The 19,299-nt window shown below is 37.4% G+C and overlaps 1 protein-coding gene across 1 annotated transcript in view; it reads right to left on the bottom strand.

The window, feature by feature from the left end:
• The window catches only part of ZNF236 (zinc finger protein 236), a 67,324-nt gene that overhangs the window by 2,465 nt on the left and 45,560 nt on the right, over positions 1 to 19,299 (bottom strand). Inside the window, exons 22-30 of the mRNA XM_009885869.1 lie at positions 18,207 to 18,572; positions 16,497 to 16,642; positions 14,993 to 15,236; positions 14,356 to 14,535; positions 12,946 to 13,098; positions 12,115 to 12,305; positions 10,313 to 10,444; positions 5,319 to 5,516; positions 859 to 988 (exon numbers count right to left, since the gene is read on the bottom strand). Of these exons, the coding sequence (XP_009884171.1) occupies positions 859 to 988; positions 5,319 to 5,516; positions 10,313 to 10,444; positions 12,115 to 12,305; positions 12,946 to 13,098; positions 14,356 to 14,535; positions 14,993 to 15,236; positions 16,497 to 16,642; positions 18,207 to 18,572 (1,740 nt within the window). The remainder of the gene's footprint in view (positions 1 to 858; positions 989 to 5,318; positions 5,517 to 10,312; positions 10,445 to 12,114; positions 12,306 to 12,945; positions 13,099 to 14,355; positions 14,536 to 14,992; positions 15,237 to 16,496; positions 16,643 to 18,206; positions 18,573 to 19,299) is intronic.

The raw sequence follows: 19,299 nt of genomic DNA, 5'->3' as shown, positions 1-19,299 counted from the left end.
TCTAGCAGCCATGACAGCTCTTTATTGGTAGCAGTGGTATGGAAAAGAGAGAAGTTGTTTCGGAGAACTGACTCCTGTATTTAGAAATCATGCTCTTAAGAACACTGTTCTTAAGAGCACTGTTCTTAAGATACAGAAGGTGAAGGAGAAGACAGCTGGGCTATCCTATGTACAACTTTCAACTCGTAGCAGAGCAGAAGCTGCAACCCAAAGAGCACTTTTATCACAGAAAATGTGTGGTCCCTAGGAGAAGTCAGTATAGTCTTTTTATGGAGTAACAGTTGAAGAAAATACTTAAGCAGAAAAGAACACAACAAATTAAAAGCACTGGCATTAGAAACAGATGAACTGAGTAAGTAGTTCAATGACAAGGAAGCACTGAATACAGCAGTTAGTATCAGCAGTCAAGACTGTCCCTTATTTAATGTCACTGATCACACTCCCTCATTTGCACTTTTTCCTATATACTTGAAGATTATATCCAGTGCTTTTACACCACTTTAAACAATGCTTTAAAATATGCTTTTATTAATCTGTTTCAAAGACTGACAAACTTTTAGATACAAGCTCATGCATTCACATTACCATTGCAGTACTGCCAGACCCAAAATACAGAGAAGCTTAATCACACCATTAAGCATGATGCTCTGGCTTTAAACAAAACATCACAGTTTCTGAGATTAAGTGCTGTTTATCATTTTAATTTCTAAACTCTGAGTTAGAAATTTACTTGTTTTTTTTAAACTTAAGCTGATATTTAAATGCAGATACCTGAAACCATGAGCAAGGACTCCAAACAGAACACCTGTGCGTATTCATAAGAAAATCTTGTGAGATAAAAATAATTTTTGGTCTTACCTGTGTGAATGCGACAATGTCTCTCCAGCTGACTTGGCTTAGCGAAAGCTTTTTCACAAGTATCACACTTAAACACTCTAGGCTTCTGGGAACTCAGTGAAGGTCCAGCCTGATGGGTTTGCATGTGTTCCTAAGCCAGTACGGAAAAAAAAAATGTATTTCAGACCATTTAAAAAGACTTCATTATTTAACGCAGAAATACTTTGAAGACAAAAGCAGAGGATCTTAGACTTCAGCAGACAAGCAGGAAGAAGATGGAAGCCTGCATATTCTTTTTTTTCTTTAAATGAAAGATTGGTTTTGTATATCAACTCTTTGTAAGGCTGATGCATCAGAATCTTTACATCGCTGGAAACTTTTGTCAATAACTGCACGTATTGCCTTCTTTGCATACGTTAGTGCCTTCACTAATTATCTGAAGCAAAATAAAAAAAACACCCAAACAAAACCAGAGCTCTTGAAAGGTTTTGTTCACTAACTAACATAGATTTTGGACAACTGTGCTTTATAAGTTAATAGGGGATTATTTTCCCTTCCATCTACAGTATCCATCTTTCCCCCTTGCCTGATACATAGGTATTCCTACTCTGCACCTAAACTATTGTCATTGTAAAACTGTACATGCCTCAAAGAGGGGACTATCACAACACACACAGAGCCGCACAATGTCAATGTGCAAACAGAATAACTTCGTAATGAACTCAAACTAATTTTTAACAAAAGACACTAAGGTCCTTACAGGTGTGAGGGTATGACATGTTTTATCTGTATGAAGAAACATTAGTAACAGTTCTAACTAGTGTTTTTAATTTGCTGATGCTGGCCCAGAAGTTTTGCAAATTTAAAGGAGTATCTTATGTTATCTATTAACTTTCTCATTTCAATCTCTTTATTAATACCAAGATACTATTAAGATTACAAAAGAAAGCAAATACAAACATATTTAATTTAAAAATCTATCATGAACTGTATGTGAAACAGTACTGTGAGTATTTGTCCACTTCCTAAAATGTGTGTGGGTATTCTTTTCTAGTCTATTCATTACAGACTAAAGACTATTAATTAGTTTTTTTCTACACCTAAACAATAAGCCTTCTTGATGTCTATGAAGTCCTATTCCTCACTCCATGAACTAAGCAAATTGTGTCTGCAGAATTTGTTTTCACAGGAAAATCAGCAAGACAGTTACAGGGAAGAATATTATCATAGTAATTAAAATAATATAGTATTATAGGGAAATAATAAAAGGTCTTCTCAGAAAATCACAGGAGATTCATAAACCACAGCTTAGTTAGAGATGAAGAAAATATCATGCTTTCATCTTCTTCATTATCTCCTGAAGCACTGAAAGGGCGGAAGCAGGCTATAACCTACTGCAGGAAAATTATCTGAAACTGGCTGCTTCTGTCCGTCTACCACAAAAAAATCCCAATCCAAAACAACAACAAAAACCCCAAACCCCAGTAATCCCCTGCCCCATTTTCTACTTGAAAGCAAACAGGAGAGCATCCAGATAGCCACCATAAAACTTCCTCTGTCACCCTTCTCTGAAGAAACAGTTTGTGATGCCACTCTGTTCCACTGATCTGCCAATGCCTTACACTTTTCCTGTAAAATATATGCTTTTGAAAATAGTTCATGGGAATACAATGCTCTGAAGTACAAGCACTTCTTCAGACATACTTAGTAGTTCTTTCATTGTTCATATGATGTTTCACAAATCTATTTGTGTAATTCTCATATTTTTCAGATAGAAACTATCTTGGGGTCCCAAACGAGCATTATCTAATTAGAAAGTAAGAATAGGAAACCTTCTTTGAAAGTGCCCTTTAACCCCCCCTCCCTCCCCTGCATTGGTATGCAACTCTTCTGCCCCATCTATAACCACCTCTGAAATTATGGCAATAAAAAGTTTGTTTCATTCCATTGTTTTAAGAAGATCACAACCTCCATCTCTTTTCATCTTGGAATGATATCCGTGCTTTATTTACTATTTACAGTCACCTTGCAGGTATTTCTACTATCTAATAACTTGGAATTGGACAGTTTAGTCACTGCCCATTTCTTGAGATTCTCCCCTCTGAAGTTGTAAAATCAGGACAGGCACCAAATTCATAAGGAGAACTGAAGACAACGGAGGGTAAACTTTTGACACTGCAGTTGTGTTTGTGTATGTACGTAATTTCTAAAAAAACACTTTTCTTGTGGAGAACTGTGAAACTGCTGGTAATGATGCCTTTGGAAAAACAAATACAGCTAAGTACTAGCATCTAACCTGATCTCCTACTGTTTCTTTCTGGAAAGCCTGAAGTTCAGCAGTGGTCTTAATATTTTTGGTGATCTCCAGAATACCATGAGTACAAAATGAAGGCCCTGAGTACGAGATCTTTGAACACTGAACCCTTCCCAAAACTTTATGCCCAAAGCTATGGTTTCATTTATGAGGAAAGGCTGAGAGAGCTGGGACTCTTTAGCCTGGAGAAGAGAAGGCTGAGGGGAGACCTTATTATTGCTTATAAATATCTAAAGGATGGGTTGAAAGAGGATGGAGCCAGACTCTTCTCGGTGGTTCCCAGTGACAGGACGAGGGGCAATGGGTGCAAGTTGGAACATAGGAAGTTCTGTTCCAACACACGGAGAAACTTCTTTACAGTTAAGGTGACAGAGCACGGGCACAGGCTGCCCAGGGAGGTTGTGGAGTCTCCTTCTCTGGAGATTTTCAAAACCCGCCTGGATGCAGTCCTGAGTAATGTGCTCTAGGCAATCCTGCTTTAGCAGGGGAGTTGGACTGGATGATCTCTAGAGGTCCCTTCCAACTCTGAAAATTCTGTGATTCTGTGATTTACTTTTGTTGATGCTTAGAGCTGATATTCTGGAACACCTTAACGAAGAAAGGAGTTTGATGAAGAGGTGGATTTTGTTTTAAAACGTGATGGCCAAACAGTAAATTAAATAATTTTTTTGTCTAAAACATCCTCTCCTCCTCCTCACCAGAAGTGCAAAATAATGACTTGGAGACTCATTTTTACTTTCATCATCAGAAATCCTGGATTGTGTTTGTACAGGATACAGAGAAAGCCTTCCTGAAATAAGACTTGTCAGCTTTCATAGCCACCAGCTGAACTGATTAAGATCAAATTGTTATGCTGGATGAAAGAGAGCAACGGCGTTTCCACAGGGTCAGCTGTATCAAACCGCAAATTTCATTTTTGATGAAGTATCCCAAAACTTAGCTGGTCACTCTGCTTTGTATATGTCTATATGGGAAAAGAAACTGTTGAAACTTCCTCATCATCTGGTGATGTTCACTCTCCAAGGTGTAATTACAAAAACAATGTACCAGCCAGTTCTAAGAAAATAAATGGAAGAGAGACTGATATCTGGGGGTTTTGCTATCATTATTTACTGAAAACAATTATCAATACTGTATTTATTTATTTTTTTTTCCTGGAAAATTTGTCCTAAACCAGAAGTTAGCAGTTTCATACCACCTCATTTTGCGACAGTTCCCCAAGGACCAATACTCTGGCTGACCCACATGGTCACTCCAATGGGGTGAACCTCACAAACATGGTATATTTCCTTAAAATACAACACTAAAGTGAAAGAAAATCTACTGAAAAAGCTCTCCTAAGAGCTACTTAATATAAAATATATATATACTTTATATATATATATATATATATATATTTATATATATATACACACACACACATACTTAATATAAAGACATCGCCTTTGCAGAAATTTCCTGCTATAAATTCTGGGAAACCGGCAAAATTCTGAGCAACCATAATATATGTTTGCTCTTTTCTTAAAGCACTTCTTCAAATCACTGCCTTTTATTATCTCTCAGACATAGGATACTAGCCTGGACAGATCGCTTGTCTACTACAGCCCAATATTCCTAACATGAACATTCTATAAGCTAATGAAAAACTTAAAAACACCATCAGGTTGATCATCATCTAGAGAAAACTACATAGAAAATACCACTAGAGAACAGCAATAACGTAAAAATATTTTACAATGAATGCTTCCTCTGAAGGTACCACTTGTACTCACAAGACAGAGCATCTAAAAATAGAATGGCAGAGTGCAAAGCAGAAAGCTTCCTATGATTCCAAAAGCATATCTGGAAATCAGGATTAGCACTGATGACATACAAAAGCAAATAAAGCAAGTGAAATCTTTTTTCTGGCACCATCATTTGCACGACAGGCATTCACATGTTTTATTCTGCAGTCAATATATGCATTAAAATCCTCTCCGTGCTCCAGGAAGGAGTTCTCTATCTGTGAATACATTATCATTTAGTCTCCCTCTCTCAGATGCACACCTCTCAACACTGTAAAAGGAAAGGAAAGGTAAAGGGATAATAGGTACCTTTTATTAATATTGCAAAAAGTCCAAAACAAAAGAATGAGTTAACGGAACAATCAACTGTTATTACCAAATACCTTGAGATGTGTTGCCCGCTTAAAGGCTTTATTGCAGACATGGCAAACATGTATTCTTTCTTTGCCATGAACCTCTTTACTATGGTGCATCAACATGGTGGCTGAAGAAAAGGTTTGACTGCACTCAAAACACTGGTGTACGCGACCTTCTTTTTCTGCTTGACTGCTTTTAGTCACATTAGGAGAAACCTCTGTCACCTATAAAAATTTACAAAAATACTGTCAAATTTCATAGGCATATCTACAACAGTAATTTATTTTACAAAATCTAGCTCAACGTCACCCATTTTTGGACAGTACTTGCAAGCAACTTACCAACACAAAGGAAATAAGTTGTCTGTAGATATGAACTTGTATTTCATTGCTTTTAAGAATGACACATATAATCTTTCTGTTTTCTTAAAGTACGTATAAGAACTATGATCAAATTCATTTATGCACTATAAATAGAATATGTTTGTATAAATATTTTCCTACACTCAGTTTTATCTTCCTGAGCATCTTCCACGATTCTCAGTTTTCTCACCAAATAAAATTCAAAGTCAAAAACATTTCAAACAAAAAAGAAAGTATCTCTGATTTTACAGAGCAGAAGAATACTTTCCATTTGTTTAATTTCTTCATCGGGGACTCTATTTTCGTAAGGAAGTAAAGCTCTGAGCTACCAACACAAAGTTTCATAAATACTGAAACATAAGGAAAAGTTGACAGGATTTGGATGGAGTTTTGCTGCTTGTTCATTTTAGGGTTTTTTTAATCAATGAAGTTGTTTGGAAAAATTTTGCTTTCTTCAAATAGAGCGACACAAAACTCCTTCAACTTTAAAGATACAAAAGAATCTTAAATACCACAGCTTATAGAAAGAAATCAATGAAGATGAACAAAAGGAAGTAGAACTCTAAGTGAATTATTCAGGATGAACTAAATTTGAAAAGGTAGAGAACATAGTAAAATATTATACGTACCAGAAAGATACCGTATAAAACATATAAAAAGTAATGATAAAAAAAAATATTGCGTTGTGTGTATTTCTGACTAGTTGGAACCTCTTTAGAAAAGGCTGAAATGTTGAAATGTCAATAAACGTAGTCATCATGATTAAACACACAACATTACACAGAATGATAGAAAACTAGTTTACATTAGTGTTACATTTGTTACATTAGTGCTACTCTGACACTGTCACCCTTTACATTATTATAAGCCTTATGAAATTATTATGACATTATTATAAGCCTTATGAAATGGCACCCTGATTTATGAAAGCATATATAGATTGAAAAGACACAAAATCTAGTTTTAAACTCTGAAGAGTAAGAAAATACATTCATGTTGAATTTTAAAACATCAATCTTAACAGATTATTTGAACACTAAAACTGTTCAGAACAATCATAAACAGGCAAATGTAAAAAATCATATGCACAAGAGGTTAACAGAATCACAGAATAATTCAGGTTGGAAGGGATGCCTTGGGACTGCCTAGTCCAATGTCCCCAGAGTATGCTCAGGTCCATGCCCAGACAGTTTTTGACTATCGCTAAGGATGAAGACTCCACAACCTCCCTGGAAAACCTCTTGCAGGGTTCAACCACCTGCCCACAGTGAAACAGGGTTTCTGTGTTCAGATGGATTGTTTTTAATTTGCGCCCATTATCTCTCGTCCTTTCACTGGGCATCACTGACAAGACCCTGGCTCTGTCTGCTTTACTCCTTCCCATCAGGCATTTATGCGCATTGGTAAGAAACCCCCACCCAGAGCCCGCTCTTTTTTAGGCCAGCCAGTCCCAGCTCTCTCAGCCTCTCCTCTTAAGTCAGATGCTCCAATCCCTTAATCATCTTTGTAGTCCTTCACTGCATTCACTCCCATGTATCCACGTCTCTCTTGTAATGGGGTGCCCAGGACTGGACACAGCACTCCAGATGATGCGTTCTCACTGGTACTGAGAAGAAAGGAAAGATCAACCCTCTTCACCTGCTGGCAACGCTTCTCTTAACACATCTCAGGATGCTGCTGGCCACCTTTGCCACAAGAACACATTGCTGGCTCGTGGTCAACTACTTGTCTACCAGAACTCCGGGTCCTTCTCTGAAAAGCTGCTTTCCTGCTGCTCTCAGCATGTACTAGTGCAACAGGTTATTATTCACCAGGGTAAGGACTTTTTTTTCACTTCCCTTTGTTGAACTTTGTGAGGTTCATGTTGGCCCAGTTCTCCAGTCTGTTGAGGTCCCTCTGAATGACAGCGCACCCATTCGGCCTGTCAAGCACTCCTTCCAGTTTTCTATCACCCATAAACTTGCCGAACATATACTCTGTCCTATCATGCACGCCACTAATGAAGAATATTAATGAACAGTACTGGCCCCAGTATTTGAACTTGGGGGAGTTCAAGGCCACTAATGACTGGCCTTGAGATGGACTTTGTTCCACAGATCACAACCCTTTTGAGACCATCAGTTCATCCAGTTTTCATTCCACCTCACTGTTCCATTTAGCTAGTCCATACTTCATCAGCTTGCCTATGAGGAGGTTATGGGACTCATCAAAAACCTTACTAAAGTCAAGACAAATCACATCCACTGCTCCTCTCATCCACCAAGCCAGTGATCTCTTTGTGGAAAGCTCTCAATTAGCCATGTCAGTTGGGCATGTTTTCCCCAGCATAAGTCCCTGCAGACTACTCCTAATCACCTTCTTGTCCCTCGTGTTTGGAAACGCTGTCCAGGATTACTTGCTCTATCACCTTTCCAGGGATTGAGGTGAGGTTGACTGACCTGTACTTCACCAGATACTCCAACCTGCCCTTCTTGAAGGCAGGAGTACCTTTTGCTTTCTCGCAGTCCTCAGGAACCTCTCCTGACCACCAAGACCTTTCAAAGATAACAGAAAGTGGTCTCATGATGACATTAGCCAGCTCCCTTGGCACTCCTGAGCGTATCCCATCACCAGTGAATTTGTGTATGATCCTCCTCTACTGACCGTAAGTATTCATTGCTCCACCCTTTCCCACTGATCTCGGTGATCTGCGATTGCAGAAGACAAATCTTACCAGTAAAAATGAAGCAAGAGGGACACTCAGCACATCAGCCTTTTCCAAATCTTCTGTCGCCAGGTCCTCTGCCCCATTCAGAGGCAGGCCAACTCATCTTCCTTTTGCTGCTGATATACCTGTAAAAGCCCTTCTTGTTACCCTTTGCCAGATTCAACTCCAGGTGGGCTTTGAATTTCCTAACCTCATTCCTGACTCCTTGAATGGTGTCTCTGTACCCCTTCAAGGTCATCTGATCCTGCTTCCACTTGCGTATGCTTCTTTTTTAATGTCTGAGATTTGTCAGGAGCTCCTTGTTCCTCCATGCTGGCCTCTTGTCGCCTTTGACTTCCTACATATCAGGACTGACCACTCTTGAGCTCAGAGGATAACATTTAAAAACAACCAGCTTTCCTGGTCCTCTTTCTCTCCAGGTCTGCTTACCATACAATTATCCCAAGCAGACCCCTGAAACGACCAAAGTCTGCTCTCCCGATGCCCAGGATTGTGATCCTGCTCTTGATCTTATTTTCCTTCCCTCAGGATCCTGACCTTCACATGGTCACTGCCTAACCTTCACATTCCCAACCAGTTCTTCCTTCTTTCCAATTATCAGGCCGCGAAGAACACTTCCACTTGCTCACTTCTCAATCATCTGTATCAGCAAGTTCATCAATGCACTCCAGAAATCTCCTAGATTCCTTGTGCTCTGTTTTTTGCCCTTCCAGCAGATCCCAGGCATGTTGAAGTAATCCATGAGGACCAGGGACTGCAAATCACAGATTCGTTTAGGTTGCAAAGGACCTCTTGAGATCATCTAGTCCAACTCCTCTACTCAAGAAGGGTCAGCTAGGGCAGGTTGCCCAAGACCAAGATGAAAGCCTCATCTTCTATTTCTTCCTGATCAGGCAGATCTGCAGCAGACTGCTAGTATTCATGACTGTGTCACCCACATTGGTCTGCTTGCTAATCCTCACCCAGAAGGTCTCAGTTGGCTCACTATCCAGGCAGACCTCCATCCATTCCCGCTGCTGTCTTGACAGTTTGTCCTTCTTGAAGATCCTGATTCCAGCCATGGCAGTGCTTCAGTTGTGTGAGCTGTCTCTCACTGATTTCAATGAGATCACAGCCCTGCACCTGCATGCAGACCTCCAGTTCCTCCTGTTTGTTCCCCGTGCTACATGCATCAGTGTACAGGCACTTCAGAGACACCCAGTTGTGACAATCTTTCCAAGAGTGTTGAAGTTTCCTCTATTACGTTGCTGTCCTCAGCACCTTTATTCATACACATACGCTTGAGGGCCCTCACCCCTCCCTTCAGTTCTTGTTATTTTTGAGGTTTCTTGCCTATATCAGTCACAACTTGCCCACATCTTGCCCTTTGCTTGCCAGTCCTTCGTCACTTGACTGTGAGTGACCATCTGTCTCTCCCGTTTTTCCTATTTTAGAGCTTGCATTACAAAGTGGGTTGAAAACATTAATTTTGCCTTCAATAAGAGAAGTCTGCACTACTTTTTCTGGTATTAATATTATACTACATATATAAAAGTTTCTATTGAAATTCAAATACATAAGAAGTTGAAAAGACTTTATGTTACCCCACTATTAAAGAAATTTGGTGTAGCAACAGTTGCTATTTTTTTCCCCCACAGCTCTCAATTTTGCCTATTATCTAATTACTAACTTATTTGGAAATTATTTGAGCTGTGTTGAGAGCATGATTATATAATTTGTAGAAAGAAACACATTATTAATTGCATTTCTTTTTTGTATATGAAAAAGTGTTTTTAACTCAAAACTTAAAACAGAATCCGGGTGACTCAGAAGTCACAAGGAACCTCTTCCCAATACTCTTATTTCGGAATGACACCAACCTTCCTGCTTCAGGATATAGAAGAATTCTTCCAGAATTTTGATTAAATAATGTTCTTTACCCACAAAAGGTACAGAAATATATTGTATCTACCTGATATGTTATTTCGTCAGAGTTTGCCGACGCTGAATGGGGTGTATGGCTCACCAGTATGACTTGCTGTGAGCCTGACCCACTTTGGCTAGCGAGACTGGAATCTGTGAGTATAGCAGGGAATTGCTGACCCTGTCAAAGAGGGGAGAAAAGAAAAAAAAAAGTTAGCTGTTTAAATATAGCTATTCTAACTGTAGTGATGTAAATTATTTTTATACCTCAAAACTATTTTTTTTCCTTGAAAAGGACCATTCCAGAATCCTATGTGAACAAACGCTACTGTTTCCTCTCCTTTTCTCCTTCCATTTTAAGTCTAGCAATTTAAGGGTAACAACAGCTGGAAGTCTGTAAGAGTAGAGATTCAGTTCTCATTAATTTTTCCCAGCCTTGCATCAATTGCTGAGTGTTTCAGCCTTCCATTGGCTTTGTCTCTTCAGCTGATACTTTCTTTAGCCCCTATATTCTGCTTTCCTGCATGGTCTTACCACGTTATTTTCCTTTTTCTAAATCTCTTAATTAACCTTACTTCCAAACCACATGAAATCAAGGTACAAAATTACTAATTAAGACACACAATTACTAATATCATACCACTACTTCTATTTCTACATTACTTTTAGAGGATTTTGAATTTCCCCAGAAAACACAGTACCTTTATGTATTACCTGTCTATTCATCAAGATTCCCACAACATAGACTGTGTTTGCATAGTATCCAAAACAATGTTTCATTTTTATTTATGCCTGCCTTAACATTAGAGGCATAGTGTCTTATTAATAAACATCAACACTGCCAAATGTAATTGCTTACATCATTTCAAAGTCAGAAATGAAACCACATGTTGCTTTGTTACTCTGTGATTCCACAAATGTGTTGTAAGAACTACTTAAGAAGTCTTTTCTTCCCCTCCCAAAAGCCAAACTTCAGAGACGAAAGCATATAATCATCCTTGCAGACTTTGCTTCACCAGGTCTAATCGCACCATATGCTAGACAAATAGTCTTTCACTTGCATGCATTTACACATTTTAATTTGGATCAAAAGTAAGTAAAAATCAATCTAAACTTAGTTAAGCCACGAAAAAGCCCAAGTTTTCAGATGTCAAATCTACACTGAAATGCCAACCACATAATGACCCTAAATTTTCACTTTCTAGTCTTTTAATATTATTTATTGAGTGGTTTTTTTCTCCCCACTCTGTACATTCTATTTGCCGACATGTTTTTGGCACTTGATGACACAACATACATCTTAAATTACAATAAAAATGAAACTAGTGCTAAAGATACTGGAGGAGACGATAGTCCACACAGCACTACTCTTATAACATTTCTTATAATGCTACCTGTTATTAAAGACAGTCAATTTAATTTAGATTCTATCCTGTTATTTGCTGTGAAAGGAGCTGTTCACAAGGAGGAAAAGAAAAATCTACCAGATTAAACAATAAAAAGGTTAGGAATAATAAGCTATATTAGTGAATAGTGACAAGGAAGTACACAGTTTAGTTTATCCCTAAGAATTGACCTTGATCAATGTTTGAAACAGTAGAGCTTATGCGTTCATTGAAAGAAAAAAAAAATACAAACCACCCTGCAAAATTTATCTGTATTTCTGTTTAACTAGTTTATGCTTCTAGATGCCAGTATGCACAGACTGTTGGCAGAAAGAAGGAAAGTTAACTGAACTTTCAAATACTATGTGTTTACAGGACAAAGTTATTTTCTAAGCAAAATCTCCAATTCCTGCCCTGTAAGACAGTAATGTCAGTTTATCTGTCAGTTCAGTAAAGCATTCCTTACCTGTGAAGTGATATTAAGTGTAACTGCATCAAGACCACCTGACAACATTCCCTGAGTGTCAGCAAGAGTCAAGGTGACACTACCATCTCCTCCAACTCCTGATGAAGACATTACCAAATTCTGGGCAGAAACCGCAGACTGAGATATAGGTGTTGCTGGAGGAAGGTTTGTTCCACCTGTTGTATTAAGTTCTGGAATATATATGCAAAACAGTAAATAAAAAAAAAGCTCTTACATACAAACTCTTAGCTACAAACTAAGTTTAAGTGAACTTGAAAATTTCTATTTCTTGTTTGCGAGGCCTTTCTATTTTGGAAGGAAATAAATCAGTTAAACAGCTAATCACATGTCAAAAATTATCAGCGAGTCAGACAATAAAATTAGAAAAATTACATCTAAATGTAGCTTGATGGACACGTATTTGTGTTCATATACAAACAGCTATGGGTAGAAATTCATATAAATACTTAAAATCTCAAAATTTGGACACTAGAGCAAACTTGATACAAAGGATATTTTATTATCTGTCTGCAGCAAATGTATCAGATTTCTTCATCCTCACAATTTGTAGAAATAGTCCTTCAATATTCCTGTAACTGCCTCAAAGTACTAATTTTAGATATGTCTTCCTGTTTTCATTTTCTTTGTATTATGTGGCGTAAACAGCATTTAAATTGACATAACAATTTACATCTAGTGAGGAAGCACACAAAGCCATGTAGTTCCTGAATCGTAATGTGCAAGATTATAGCACTTTTAGTTACCTGGTCTAATACTTATTTTTAAGCAAAATGTTATTATTTTTAATTAGAAAAATCACTGTCTGCATACCTGGAGCATTTAACGAACTGCCCTGAGAAAGAAGCTGGTCGTTGCTTATAGTTAATGTAGCACCTGTAGTCTGACTGTTGATGGTGGGAGCTGTCAGCCTTAAGCCACTATTCAGATCACTGCTTCCAGAATTATGTTGAATAAGATCTTGGCCTGAATAGAAATCAGTCCTATTATAACTGGAAAAGTCTCAACATTATCCTGCTACTGTGCTTAGAACTATAAACAAGTGATCACAAAATAATAAAAGTTAAAAATACAACCAAAATACAAAATTCATTTCTACACACAGAGATTTTTATGCAGAGGTTCAACAAGTTTTTAATACAGATGTAATTACGCATGTCTAGATACTAACATGTAGAGAAATACCTGAGATTACAAGTGTTTAGACAATCAATGATGTTACTTATCTAGGTAAACTATAAAATCTGGCAAACTAAGGCTAATGGTTAAAATGCTATTTTTTCAATCTACTATATGGATAATGAATTACATTGAACATGTCCTCTTTTGTAAAAACATCACTTCACATGATGTTAATTTTGTGGAACGGTCAGCAAGCATAGAACATAAGAAACTGGAAGCAGTTGTTGGACACCTAATACTCCATTTTCCTTAGATGAGTGAACATCTATTAACAAGCAGAAAAACACAGGTGACAACTTAACTGACACCTTAACATGGACAATATTGTCATGACACTTAAAAACACTAAAGACGTTACAGAAAACAAAGAGAAAAGAGAAGAAGAAAAAAGGAAAAGAAAGAAATTAAAAAGAAAAAAGAAAGGAAAAGGAAAAAAGCACTAAATATTATACTGGATCTATTAAAGAAATGTTATGATACAAAATACAAACTGTCTTTGGGGGAAACAAAGATATTTATAGTGTATATAGGATCTGTCTCTTACAGGCAGTAAGAAAGTTGATCTAAATTTATTCAGAGAGACCTGAAGTATTAACTACATATTATAAAGACTAAATAGTACACCTCAAAGAATGATCAGAACATCTATTAGAACATGGTTCCACGGGCGTTTAAATAAAACTAGATTAAAGAAACTCATCCCCAATGCCTGCCCTGCTTGTTCCACTCTCAGTACCACCCAGGAGTTGCACTATCCAAAGTCTGGCACAGCAAGGAACCAGAACTGGTTATACGGGCTTTGCCACTGAGACAAACATCTGTTGACTCAAGTCTACGGATAAAATAGGGAACCAATCTAACATGCATCCATGTCGTACTCAGTTTTCAAAAGCAGATTTGGGGAATATCTTTTTACACTGATGAATATAAAAAATATACCACAGGAAAGCTGTGGAGAGTGAAAATATCCTCAAATGCTACTGTGCTGCTACCTTACAAAATAGAGATCTGGTACCATTAAGGATCATTAAAAATACCAACCAGATATTGTAAGAGTGATTTCTTGAGGACTTCCTGATGAGCTTGTAGTAGCAGAACTTGATGCATGAGCTAGAACTTGACTCAAGCTGGAATTATTTATGGTCAACGTTATCTCATGTTGTCCATTTGAAGATGATACCATACCCTGCGAAGTCATAACTTGAGAGATGTCCTGTGCACCTGTATATAAGTGGGTAGAACAAAACAAAAAAATCCATTAAGATCCTTTCTTTATAACAGGTGCAACTTTTTAAAGTAATTAATATATAATTTTCTAAACTACTATAAAAGATGTAGCCAAGGTAAAATGCTAGAACTTGCGCTCTAAAGAAGAAATTGTTTTCATATCCAGTTTATTCCTCTGCAGGTTAAGATCATCAGAACAAAGACTTCGTAAGTTTCTAAAGACTATAAATATTCTTCAATATTTTCACTGTATAGTCCACCTTCTGAAAAAAATATATTCAGAAGTGGTAACACAGAGTTGTAAAGTTTACTGAAGATGCTCATCCAAGAACAGTATGCTTATTTTATTAAATGATGTATTTGGTGCATGGGCTGGATTTTCTCACTGTGGACAATACCATAATTAAAACTAATAAATTCAAAGCATAATAAAACTATTGACGCCGCTTACCACTAGAATTGGTTGTTAGCACAGACTCTTGCTCAGATAGGGATCCTATTGTCATGTTAGCAGAAGATGTTACTGTGGGCTGCAAAGACAGGCCTGATATAGGCTGAATAACCACATTAGCTGGCACTGTGTTTTCTGTTGCCTGTAGGGAGGGATTCTGTGGAGCCATACTGGGATCTCCAGTTAGCTGCTGAGCAAGTAAATTACTCTGCTGTAACGTCTGCTGCAGAATACTTGGATCAATCTGAAAAACAAGTTTTCAATGTGATCAATCTGAAGTTAACAAATATAGGTTAAGTCTTAACATAAATCCAGAACTCAAAGTGTTGCATATACAGTATCTATAACATTAAATAATATTTAATATTTTATAGAGTATATATATTTAAACTTAAACAATTAAACATTTTAAACCGTGTCTGTATATAGCCAGTCTCCAAAGTCACAACATAACAGTCTGTTCAGCTTCAGCTGTAGATTCTTCCCTCAGCAAAATGTTTGGAAAATCAAGATCATAATTACTTATGAGTATGCTGGGCACCAGGTACCCCCAATGCTGGCATCCTGTGCTGTCTTACTGTTGCATGCAACACTTATCACTGTCTTCAGGTCTTTGAAAATTAAAAGGCATGGAGCAGAGAGAAGACTGATATCAGAAATTATCTATTTTTTAAGCTCCTAGGGCTCATTAAGGTCCCAGTTCACAGTCAAACATCTGTTCTCCATACTTAAAAGCAGGTATTTTACTCTTTAGGAATGAGTGTTTAGTGATTGGGGGAAACAAAACTAAAATACAGTTGTCTTCATTTTATGCTAAAAACTTCTTGAGCAGACAGACTCCGAGCAATGCAATGCAACTCTGAAGAGAAGCCTTCCCTGACCTTGGGGTTGGACCTGGTGACCTCCAGAGGTCTCCTCCAACCTCAATGCTTCTGTGAAACTGATCAAACACAACCGAGTTCATCAAAATAATTCCTTCTCATAATTACATTTAAAATTTAGATTTAAAATCATCTCACCTTTTTCTGTTGTTCATTTTACAAGCTCAATGGGAATTTAAATTGTGAATCCAAATATTAAAAACTTTCCAAATAACACTAGTGTCTTATGTTAAGGAAAAGAACATTCTGTGCAATAATTTGGGCTGTTTGTTTCTGGGGGGGGTTCCTTTTGGGGGAGGGGGTAAGGAGCCTAAAACGCTTTCAGAGTGAAAAGATAAAATGCAATTAAAAGAAAAAAACCACAGATTTTAAAGCAATCTGCCAAAATCCCTGAGGTGTAAAAAAAAGCCTGAAAGACTGAAAGAAACCAGACCAGAAAGAAAACACCACTGTGCAGCTATTGTCTAAGTCTTCTGACATGGTACAACTGATACAGCACGGTATTGCTGTGTGCCCTATTCAACACAAGGGAACTCTTCCAGAAGTACGTACACTCATTAAACCCCCTTTAGCACTCAAAGTGACTCTATAAAATTAAAAGCAAGAAACTGCAAGCAACCTACCTGTAATGTTATGTTGTTAATACTGGTGGCATCTATTCCAGAAATTTGAACATTTTGTCCAACCAGATTAGCAGCAAGTTGTAACTGTATTCCTTCAAGAGTGGCCAAGCTACCATCTGTCAAGGACACAGTTAAGTCACCTCCAGCTACCAAAGAAAACAGTTATATTATAATGTTTTTCTTTATCATTACTGACTGCCTATTTAGCTTGTTTATTTTTAGAAATTAAATCAATACAAAAGCTGTGCGCACACACACACATTTATTTACGCCCAGAAACATAACTTGAAGTAGACGATTGCCTATTTTAAAGCTTCATAAATTCTATGTAATTTAGGGATTATTATTTAAGCACTAGCTAGCATCTTACAAAACAAGAACCACCCCAGAGCAGCTTCGGAAACACGGAGAAATTTGGTATAAGTTTCCTTGGAGAGTGTGCTGCACCTAAATAAAAGCAGCGCTCATACATGATATGTACATTCTGACTCCGAACATACACATGAAAGCTACTGCCACAATTTTGCACAGCACAAATATTGCTCAAGAAGGTATCAAAGTCCATCCTATGTACACAGGTGGAAAGAACAGAGGTACATTAGCATTTAAAATCTGAAATCTTTAGAACTTACAAAGCTAACTTCAGAAGTTGAATAGACCATCTCTACAAAAGGTCTCGAGAGAAGGAAAAAGTCACCTTGTGTTTAACATACCTTCTTCGCCAAACACCTTCAGTATGATCAACCACTTTCCTTTTGCTGATGCTTCAAAACCATCTATCTATCTTTCCCTCTCCAAAATTCCTTAGTATAATAAATCTAATTTACAAAGCACCCAAGAAATACCCACTCTGGGCAAAACCCACATCAATAATTTTGATTTAAGAAGGTTCCTGCCTCTTTCTAGGACATCTGAACATGCTGAAGACTCTTCCTTATTTTGTTCACTCAAAAATCCAAGCAAACATCGGACAGTTTTTAATCACAAATTCATCACTAATTGTGCCTGTCAAATACCATTTACCAGTATCTTCCAAATAACCAACAGTTTGTTGGTTTTGAACAACAGTTCAGGTCAAATCAGATAAACTGGAATGGCTGCACTTAAATATGAGACTGATACATTACTGTGAATACGTAGGCACACCTTCAAAATCACAGACGTGTACTGAAAAAAGTGTCAAAGAAGCACAGATAATCAAAGTCTCACTTTCAGAAGTGACAGACAGACAGTCCAAGACCCACAATTTAAGTAGTAAATTTAACAGTACCAGGGAACGTTTCCGGACACCTGAACACTATTCTGCTCTTAAAACTGTCCTTGTCCCAACTTTGCCTGAGACCAGCTAGCAGTTACACAAACAACTTCCATTCATGGAATGGAAAGCTTACAGAATAACTGGTTTGCTTCTCTCCTTTTTAAGAAAAGACAACAGAGTATAACTAAAGGAATACCAGTTTTTTCTTCCTTTCTGCAGCGTAACACCATAGCAGAACTAAAGAGATCTTTTTAGGTGAACTGCATACATTTTCCCCTTCATTCTTAAATAAATAAATTCCTATTTATGTCACCACTGTGCATCAAATCATGAATTCAGTACAACTCTTACCTGTTTGGAAGTAGTGTTTGGCATAATTTTCTGAACTCTAATAGAAAGCAAAGTTCACTACTTGATCTCAACAGCACCATCAAAAAGTCATCCATTTTTACCTGACACTGAAGCAGGCAGGATAGCCTGGCCCACAAGTCCTTGTTGAAGTAAATTTTGATCAAACTGACTCGTCAAAACGGAGTTATTCATGATGAAAACATTAGGGTCTGTTGAGGATGAATTAAGAAGACTGACTGGCTGTAGTCCCTCAGCTGAAGTACGGGCGACAGGCTTCCTAATTTTCTTTGTCTCTGGTTTATAATGACACTGTATGTGGGTTTTTCTGCGCCCTGAAGTACGAAACCGTAAATCACAGTGTGGACACTTAAAGGGCTTTGCTCCTGTATGCAGACGCATGTGGACTTTCAGACTCCCTTTTGTAGAAAAAGAATTACTGCACACATGACAACTGAAGAGCTTCTGGCCTGGGAAAATTTCAAAAACAGAGAGATAAGTGATAAAACCTTTAAACGTCAGTAGCACTGAACCAACAATTTAGAAAAATACAGATTCTAAACAAATTTGAACAGAAGAAATTTGAAATAACAAGCCTTTTTCTTTATGATTTTAACTGCGTTTCAAATGAATTAAGGATCTTAATGAAGGGTATCTTAATTTTTTCCTATTTCTAAAACTCAATATGCTGTTAAAACTTTCATGCAGAATCTTATTTGGTCCCTTTGATGCCTCTGTCCTCCTCATCACCTCACCTTCCTGACTAATCAAGTTGTTTCAACTACACAGCTCATAAAATTGACGAATTAAAAGTTTCATCTCAACCCCTTCAGCATTTGGCTTCTCCTTACTTAGCCACTCACTTCCTTTTTAATTCCAGCAACTTTATTCTTCTGTTTCAGCCTTTATCTCAATACTGAATAGTATTAATGGATTTCAAGTAGGAAACAAATAGAATTTATAAGTGAGATAATATTCTAAAACAACATACCAACCAACTCAAAGTAATCTAGAAGTACAGAAATCTAGTCTATACACATACAGTCCTCTTTCTCTGCTCTCCTTTCATATTGTGTAACATTTCAAAAAAAATCCTTGGTCTCAAATGGAATTTTAATGTACTACAAATAACAACAGTACACTATGGAGTTCATTTCATTAACCATATGCACAATTGTACAATTTACAAAAAGCATA

The sequence above is a fragment of the Charadrius vociferus genome, unplaced genomic scaffold (assembly GCF_000708025.1).
Source record: "Charadrius vociferus isolate BGI_N301 unplaced genomic scaffold, ASM70802v2 scaffold195, whole genome shotgun sequence".
In the NCBI taxonomy this organism is placed as follows: Eukaryota; Metazoa; Chordata; class Aves; order Charadriiformes; family Charadriidae; genus Charadrius; species Charadrius vociferus.
The sequence above is the reverse complement of the archived record's forward strand: the minus strand, read 5'-3'. Positions and strand labels throughout refer to the sequence as shown.